The sequence below is a fragment of the Botryllus schlosseri genome, chromosome 11 (genome assembly GCF_051294905.1).
Source record: "Botryllus schlosseri isolate E-star chromosome 11, Bs_hap1, whole genome shotgun sequence".
NCBI lineage: Eukaryota > Metazoa > Chordata > Ascidiacea > Stolidobranchia > Styelidae > Botryllus > Botryllus schlosseri.
Window position 1 is genome coordinate 24,994,108 of NC_137246.1, and position 9,744 is coordinate 25,003,851.

At 40.7% G+C, this 9,744-nt stretch overlaps 1 protein-coding gene across 2 annotated transcripts in view; it reads right to left on the reverse strand.

The window, feature by feature from the left end:
* The window catches only part of LOC145450392 (uncharacterized), a 38,808-nt gene extending 31,297 nt beyond the window's left edge, over nucleotides 1-7,511 (reverse strand). Inside the window, exons 1-3 of one of the 2 annotated variants that reach the window (XM_080328915.1) lie at nucleotides 6,945-7,508; nucleotides 4,591-4,699; nucleotides 3,833-3,975 (exon numbers count right to left, since the gene is read on the reverse strand). In XM_080328915.1, the coding sequence (XP_080185041.1) occupies nucleotides 3,833-3,975; nucleotides 4,591-4,699; nucleotides 6,945-7,008 (316 nt within the window). In that variant the 5' untranslated portion in view covers nucleotides 7,009-7,508. Of the gene's footprint in view, nucleotides 1-3,832; nucleotides 3,976-4,590; nucleotides 4,700-6,944 lie in introns of both variants that reach the window. The other variant, XM_080328914.1, reaches the window with a different exon arrangement.
* Between the last annotated feature and the right edge of the window lie 2,233 nt (nucleotides 7,512-9,744).

The following is a 9,744-nucleotide window of genomic DNA, read 5'->3' on the forward strand; positions in this document are numbered from 1 at the left end:
GAATGCATACGTATTTATGCATGGGGCTTGGGTCGCGGACAATAAAATTTAGGAGCTGCTGCTCTATATACTGCCATGCGTCGCTTATAGGGTTGCATTTAAAACATACGGTGTTTTAAAACACTTTGTTTAAAACATGTTTTAAACCAGGGGTCGCCAACTCAAAACGGGTCGCGGGCCACTTTTCAAATTTCGTAGAGGCCGCGGGCCGCATGAATTCGATATCGATGTAAAATAGGCAACCACGTTCTAATACTCTACGTCAGTACAACGGTGAGCTATCTAACATAGGCGATGGGCATATTTGACCACAAAAGAAATAATATTTCAATAAAGGAATACAAATACAACAAAAAATCATTATCACCAATTATATCTTATTTTGAACTGTGAGCTGCGCACGGTACCTGGAAACGCTTTTCAGCGACTAAGGAATCGATATCGGGACTAGCGAGATACGTTACTAACTTAAAGACCATCTCCACGTAAAGCATGATCTTGTGGGGAAGCCGTAAGTCGGTGGTTCTCAAACTTTTTTAGACACCCTCCCCTTTATGATACTGAAAAATCGTCATATCACAAAATGCAACCAGAATGCTAGAAATCCCAACAGCTAGTTTGATGGCATGGGTGGTTATGGCTGTTGATATGAATTCCGGACTATACACATAGCACTAACTATGAAATAGAGGTAAATCGCGCCGAGCGCGAAAATTTTTTCATTTTAGCGCATCTCCACCTCCCCTTCAGATGCTTTCGCGCCCCCACAAGGGGCGCGCGCTCCCCAGTTTGGGAACCACTGCCCTAAGCCGTTTTCTATGCGTCTCGGTCTTGGCAGTGTTTGGGCCATTGCAAGGCAAGACAATATGCCCATTGCCCATTCATATCAGCTGATTCTCCCTCGATGGAATGCTGTTGCCATCACCACAGCCGTTTTAGCTATAATGACGTATAGTGATGTTGGGCACAAGAGAATAGCTTATTTTGAAACAACAACAACATGTTGAAACTAAAGTTAATTTCAGCATTTCAGATTGGTTTTCCTAGCTTTCTTCCTAAATCTCAAATCAGATCGCGGGCCGCAGAATATGACTTGGCGGGCCGCGTGTTGGTGACCCCTGTTTTAAACAGTGTCTTAAGGCCTTTAAAAAAATTGTGTTTTTTTAGTTGTAAAATTATGCCATAATTGTGTAAATACTTTCCAAAAGACATGTTGCATGAGCCTACGGTAAGGTTACCATATCTCTGTGACCCAAATTCCGGACACTCTTTGGCGCCCACTATAGTGGATTTCAAAATGAGTTATGAGCACATTGTCTGCCAATATGACGTCACACTACAAAAGCTTTGCTTATTGACCAGAGGAGGTCACGAACCAGGTTCAGGAGTATGTGGCTGTGTGTTGTGTAACCGGGACCGAAACTACATTTTTTTCAGCCCCCTTCCGCCCAAATATACAATGATTTTGAGCCCACCATCGGGTAATCGATGCAACTTCAGGGGGCTTGCTATAAGCATCTGGTCGTTAGATTTTTTGAATGAATTCTGTCAATTATATATTGGTTCTTCCATATTACTAAATAGTTTGAACCTCTCTCCGCCACATGATCAGAGTTAGCGATAGAGCTGGAGGATAATGACTTCGAAAATACGGGGAGTGAAATTGTACATCATTAAGTCATGTTCATTTCACACCGATAATATTGTTTATCAGCCCTATGCCAGTGCGCACCACGGAGCTTAATAAAACCCCACATCCATTGGTTTCCCCAAATTTTTGACGAGTCTGCGCACACTCACCAACTCACTGCGCGGTCCCTTGAACCACAGAGCGTTACTACTAGAAAAAAAGGTTATCACTTCGTGTCAGCACTGCGCAATTGCTCACGTGCGCAGCTTACAGGGAACATTACCGCGGCCCAGATCAAAATTTGACGCGCTGATTACTGAAAGAAGTCTGCACCTTGGCCCAGACTTAGTCACGGGCTATTTTGGAAGCCGATTACGTTCAACATTTTTGCGAACCGCAGAATAAGACAACCGACCCCCACGTTTGGAACCACTAACTTTAAATAAAGCATTTAAACGACCTTAGCCATCTCTAGGAATATACTGTTCTCCTATAATTGCGATTAAAATTAGGCTTATTATTTCAGTAAATGATGGTTATTTATATTAAATTGCAGTTTTTGTGAGGGTGATAGTCCCCGTATTAAAAACAATAAACGTTATAGTAAATCGCGCGCAGCGCGAAGAAAAATATCAAGTAGCATATATATTCCCAAAAATAATTATGTTATTATGTTGATTTACGGAAACATTATGAGAATATGACAAGCCTTAAAAATTCCGGACATTTGGGCATATTTTAAAAATTAGTGAAATTCCGGACGTATGGCAACCCTAGCCTACGGACAATTACCACCCGATATTATCGACGTATATCGATATGGGATGGTTGGAACCCTCAAGGTTGTCGATTCAACAGCAGTAGTACAGATATTTCGTCAAAGGAGTTATATTTACCCTATATTTTCAATTGTCAATATCAATCCACCATGACGTCACAAATGAATATTCGTGACGTCTTGGCTATAAAAAAAATTTAAAACAAACATGTTTTAAACAAGGGCCTTGTTTGAAACATGTTTGTTTTAAATTGATTTTTGTTTTCAATGCAACCCTAGTCGCTTAACTACACGTAGTCTCCGTAGCTTTCACATATAACGTGTCCGAAACGAGTTGTAGACAAAGCTGTTTTGTACAACACTTGTACACTTGTGATGCATAGGCCTACGCCCTAAGGATACCATTAACTCTCTGATACACCACCATACAGTTTACAAACTTTTAGATCAATCAAAAATTCGATGTGTTATTTCTCAAATTGATGGACAAGTATTCAACTTCTTGGAATTTGGAATTGAGATGTAAATTCTAATATATTTGGTCGACCGGTATAGGAAACTTTCCACGGACCGGTGGTTGAGAACCACTAGGCCAGTCGTTCCCAACGTGGGTGATATCCCCCCCCCCCGTCCCCGACGGGCGATTTTGAGAAACATGTGGGCGAAAATGTTTGAACTCCTAGTGAGATATATTTGATTAACACGGTCAAAAAATGCACGTGAAGACGGCTTATTGTGCACATGACGCGAAAAAAAACGTCAACTCAATGGAAAGTAGACGCGGAAAACGATTTTCCGACCACCTAACACCTTGGCAAAGTGGCCCATTTTAAATAAATTCACCAGCGATCAGAGTTACGCGAATAAATTTCCCAATTATATACTTTCTTTTTCGGATTCGTGGTTATGGGGGGCGGAAATTCGTGTTGAGAGTGAAAAGGGGGCGATGAGCCGATAAAGGTTGGGAACCATTGCACTACGCTAACGGATCAAAACTACGCAGTAACATGACACACCAACCGTAACGTTTTAACACTACTGTAAAACGAAAATCGTTTATTTAACCGATTTCCGCCATAGCGCAGGATGAAAATGAGATAGAGGTGGCTTTTTGGCACACAAATGTTCTTTCGCATCCATTCCAGTGTGTGAAAACAAGCCAAGTACACCAATTCTTATGAAGATATATACCAGGGGGGAGTGGATTCCGTTTTGTGTACCACCTCAAGATGGCTCAAAGAGGTGTGCACGCAAATAGCCCAGTACCTCCCTAAGGATTCGCGTGTTTGATTCGTATTCACCATTTGAAATATGTGTGAAAGGAAATTTCGTTACCAGAAAGTGCCGACAGCTCGATTTACACTACTCTATGATGGAAATCTGGTAGAGGCACTAATTTTCGGCCCACGTTTTCACAACATTACCTCCAATGCAGTCAGTTTCATGATCGCACATATATCTGTGTGGGAGATGACATCTCTTCTCCTGCTGTAGTTGGTAATTTCTGCAACTTATTCCGAGCCTTGCTTCTTCGTTCGGATCATATTCGAATTCGTCGCTCCTGTCGCTATAAAGATAAACATGCTTCCAATGTCAGGCTGTAATGTTGAACAGTGTGCTCACGGATCATCAAACTATAGGATGTATATTATATACATTGCAGCGTTGGGGGAGGGATGCATAATATGAACTCCAAATTTATCGCTGACGATATATATTGAAGACGGGTTTAAATTATACTTGTGTAGCAACTACCATAATAGTTGCATCGCTTTTGACATTACTATAGAAAACGCGTCTGGCGAGATAGCGTAGTGGTATAATCCACAGTTGCAACACCAATGAATGGATTGCGGGTTCGTGTACGACTGAGGTCGACTCCAGAATTCCTACCTAAGTGTTGGAGGTTTATCTAGGCGCCTCCTCGCCATCTCATCCGTGTAAGCGGTGTCATTTAAAAAGCCTAGAAGTGGGCCGTGCAGCTACGGAATAAAAATAAAGAAAATTGGTCTGGTGTAAATGACCATAGTAGTCGACAAACACCATGAATACCTCAAAACAAACAAACAGATAGGAACCGCAATGGGTTTCTCACGTTTATTTAAATAGACTGATCGATATTTGTAAAAAAAATTGATAAAACGCCTGACCGAGCTGATTGTCATATTAGCAACGAACTTACGGACAATCTGGCACACCGTTGCAATACGCCTCCCATCTATCGACGCACGTTATTCCGTCGTTGCATTCGAACACTAGTACTTTGGTAGTGTTACACGGCACTACTGAACCTAAAAATAGAAAACACAAGATGAGATGAAGATGAAGGAAAAATTTCTGCGAAATTTCAAATCCGCCTGAGAATATTTATTTTTGGATAATTTCGGAATCAGGAATCAGGGCCATTTTGTGAGATAAAAATATATTTCGCTTATATTTCGCAACCTAAATACATAGAGTGTCGAGATAGCGTGGTGTAGCGTAGCGGATAGTCCATATCAGCAACACTAATGGGTTGCGGGTTCGAGTCCGACCGAGATCGACTCTACAATTCCTACCTAAGTGTTGGAGGTTTATCTATGCTCCTCCTCGCCATCTCATCCGTTCAAACGGTATGTTACAAAAGCCTAGAAGCGGGCCGTGCTACAAGTCGCCAGCTACGGAATAAGAATGAAGAAAATTGGCCTGGTGTGAATGACCATAGTAGTCGACAAACCCCATGAATACCATAAACAACAACACGTGTAACTGTGTATCTGAGAAGCTAGCGTTGGGTCAATCCTAGAAATTATCATATATGTCAGCGATATATGACTGGGTGCCTCATGTGTCTTTTTATTGAGAACCAATATTGCAACGAAAAAGAAATGTATTAAATGTCTATGTACAAAAATTGTATGAACTAAGCCATTAATCGACTGCTGTAAGCTTCCTCAAGGGCAGGTTGCTGCAATAGCAGAACTCAATTCTACTTAAATATTGAATATCATTGATTGCACAAAATCGCCTCATCATTGAATCCTTCGGAACCATCTCAATTTACAGAATTATATCATTTATTAAGTTTGGTAGAAACCCACCTGTCCTAACGCACTGTATACTTTCTGGCCGACTCTTACTTTTGCCAAAACTTGCCAGACACGTCCGCGTAAAAAGTAGGGATGGTGTGAACCTCTGAAAGGTTCGGGTTCGTGTGAACGCGAACCTTTTTGAAAGGTTCTGTGTGAACGCGAACGTGAACCTCGTGACGTCATATTGCTAATTCCAACCCTACATTTCAGTGAAGTGATAGCCTTGCAATGCCTAGCGACGATTCGGGCCACATAATGCCACAATGCTGAAATTGATGTTTTACACGTCTACAGATGTATCAACTGGGGCAATCAATTGATATAATCATCCCAGAAAATCAATATCTTGCGTCGCTTTGCCACAATTTCGACGAGAACTTGCAAGGGAATATAAGCTTACGCCTTAACGGTCAAGGTCAGGCCAGACAATGTATTCGGCGTCCCGAGTATTGCTAAGTTGATATTGAGCAGAGTGTAAAACGGGTTTCCCTACTTGCTACCGATGTTACCCCTGTAACAAGTTATACAGCAGTAGCCAAGACCCCAATCCACGGAGTAGGTTTTTATGATACAATAAACATAGGAAATCGAGATTGACCCCGTACGCCTGCTAGATTTTTTACATCAGACAACGATATTAATTTCATTGATTGGTTGGACAAGAGTCATTCGCTGACTACCTACATGTAGTGTTTCGCTTTTGATGTTGTGGGATTGTGGGTCAGGCTCACAGCAGGGATGAGTCACTAAATATTCGCAAACGGAAAGCTGGATATTTCGAGCAAACAATTGTAACAAAGCAAGTAAAATGTTTGTGATTGTCAAGGTGCATGCTCGTTTAGTGTTGATTTTTATGCTGCCAGCGTCATGCATATACCGGGCCCGCTGTTGAAATGCAATAAATTTCAATCAAAGATGCTATAATGAAGTGACAATTGTAATATATGAAAAAGGTTCACAGTGCAGAACCTACCAAGGTTCGTTTGTGAACGCGAACCTCTAAATATCTAACGTTCACACACAGAACGCGAACGTGAACCTCGCGTTCACACCATCCCTAGTAAAAAGCCATTCAGTTCATCAATCGAATGTTAGCCACTTTCGTATGTCAAAAGTATGAATGTAGATGAGCAACCTACCGTAGGATATTAATATATAGTTTGAGCCAGTAGTTGAGTGATAGTTAGGCTACTCTACGATGAAATACGTTGTATAGCCAGCAAACATCGCAACGAATGCATGGTTTTCATTACGGATCTTACATAAGATTTGTTTCCATGGTGATCGTACTACTTCAATTTTTCTGAAAACCATGTAGTTTCTCAAATCCTGCCCTAACTCCTAATGACGAAATCCACGTGTTATAATGACAGATCCTTTGCATTTCCCAGTGTAATTACAGATGCCAAACAACAGAAAACATCAGCTCAATGTGCAATCTGAATAATCATAAATAGTTAGTTACCTGTTATTTCAAATCCACAGGAGAGTGTGATATACGTCAAGGTGAAAACCTTCAGAAATATCATGGTCACGATGCTTTGACGATATATATGTCAACCATAACGAAAATACGATGTCATGATATCGATATTAACCTCAATTGAAATGGTTAAATATACGGAAGATATTATCGTACCTGTAAAAGATAAATCATTAAGCAAGTGCATGAAGATTTTGATCACATTCTGAATAGGAAAAGCTATCATGCACTTGGTATGTGCGAGGATAACGAAAAGATCGTTTGCGAATTCATCATGCAGGACTTATTTGTCTCTGCTGATCGGCAGACAATGCCCGAAACTAGATACCAGGGCAGAGATAAAGTCGTCATATAATACAACGCTAATAACTACGTAGTTAGGAGTAAAACAACATGCCGACACAAACGTCCCATTAAACATGCATTGATTTATGCTTTGATTTCACCATATAAGAATTAAAAATAAAATTAATGAGGTACCGAAAGGCTGAAAAAAAACGGAATACATAATTTTGTATCGAATGTTCATTGTAATTGGTGCATCCACGAGAATTGGCATGCTTTCGAAAAGCTAATAAAATTGCCCTGCTATAATCACAATAGGACGTCTCAAATTAGAGATTTGAACACTCCCAACTCCTCGACGAAACATATTAATTTGGAACAATAGTTTGAATAACCCAGCTCGACAAAAGTATGATGAAGCCCCGGAAACTCCTACTTAGAGGTCCATGCACGGTATCGTAATAACAACATGGGCAACCTACTCTATATAGAGCATACACGCACTAAATACCCTAGTAGAAATGTCGAACTCACTTACCCTTCCAGCAATCGATTCATCGATTTATCATGAAGATTCCAATATTTATTATTCATATTCCCTTTGAGTCCTGCTATAAGGCTCCCGCCCTCCACCATATAAATAACTCTTATCGGCCAACCTGACGAGCGACTATAGCGAAATCAGCATACTAGCGAAATAACGAACACGATTGTACCAGGAGAGAATTAATCGCAAAATGAAGCATGAAAAATTTAATATCGGCCTGGTGTAAATAATCATAGTAGTCGACAAGCCCCATGAATACCACAAACAAACAAAACTCTTACTCTTTTCAACGATATCTATTCGACTGATTTAACGTTATATCTGGTTTAAGTAACATATTCCCAGACTAAATGGATGTTGACGAGATTTTCTACCCACACCGGAACAGTAAATAGTAAACACACAACTGAGAAGTCTGGACCGCGACTGATAGTAATGATGAGCGTAAAGCATCGGAACATGTTCGATATCTTCTCTGCACTGATATACAATTGATCACCGCGTTTCACGCAAAATGATTCGTTATCAATATGGTTGGTGTCGAGGCATTAAAATATATTAATACTAATTAATACTGGGCGCGGGTATCAGAATACAGGTTGGACACGAAATAAACGTTACTATAGGCCTGTAACTTGACACTTTGTGTGCTGTAGTGCTGTAAACCTTTAGTTGATCATATCAAAAAATATTAAAAAGAGCATCCAGAATGTTTGTCATCCCAATGTATTGTTTGGTGACATGGAAGGTGTCTTATGGCTGTTAAGACACTTCTCAAATAAGTGATTCGGATTATACGGATAACTACGAGCTGGAGGTAAATCGCGCGGGGCGCGAAAAGACTTTTCAGCTCAATATTTTGTTAAACATAATCATATGCAATGGTAGCACGTAGCACATAGATATTTTAGCGATGTTGGTGACTAATCCGTATTACTCCACTTGAGCTTGCCTCAAACATACCTAACCATAAGCTAAATACAAAACCAAGGGCACAGCTACACGCATTGACCAGTAACACTTCATTCAGAGACATATTCTGATTAATGCAAGGTTCTGTAGCAGTCAATATTTAGCATCAGTGTCAGTATGTGGATGACACGACGCAATTATGACATATAAAATCGATGTATAATAACGATTATTGCCATTGTTGAATCTCGGAAGTTTCAGCACAAATTAACTCATTCCGAGTTCAAGAAACACCATTTCTTTCGGGAGGCTTCGCGTTTCCCCGCGGTTGCTTTCGCGTCCCGACTGGGGGCGCGCCCTCAGTTTGAGAACCACTGCGTTAGATTTAAAATATCATAGATGGCCTGTAAAAGTCACGACAACTGAATAATGTTTACACTGTACAGCCTAAAAACGCGCGATGCGCGAAAATTATCTATAGTTCATGATTGAATCGGTCAATATGATCGGGAATTGCAAATATATTGACTTCGAGCTCATCCGCTTAATTGGGGGTTTGGGGTGCGGCGGTCCTGCCCATAAGGGAGATAGACTATTCGGCAAAGGCCATTTTCACACCAGGATATATCAACAAGGTCAAAGGTTTAGGCCAGGGGTGGCCAACATTTTCGCCGTTCACGGCCGCATTTCGACTACTCATGTAACCTACGGCCGCATTCCTGGGCATGGTCGTATAATGATCTAGCTGGGCGCCAAAAGAGGACAATTTTTCAAAATTTCCACACTTGCAATACCGAAGGAAAGTCCTGATGAAAATGGTAAATTTTTACCCACTTCGTGGTCGGTTGACTAAATAAAAGGTCACTTTTCGCCTCATCTCCCGAAATAGCCGCCGGGGCGTTACTTCAGTTACGATCTACTGTACCTCATTCGATTTTTAACACTATATTTAAACAAAATTCTCAAATAAGAAGACAAAATCTAAAAAAGATGACATTCGGGCGTCCTCCGAGGACACTTTAAAAAAAGTCATAAAAT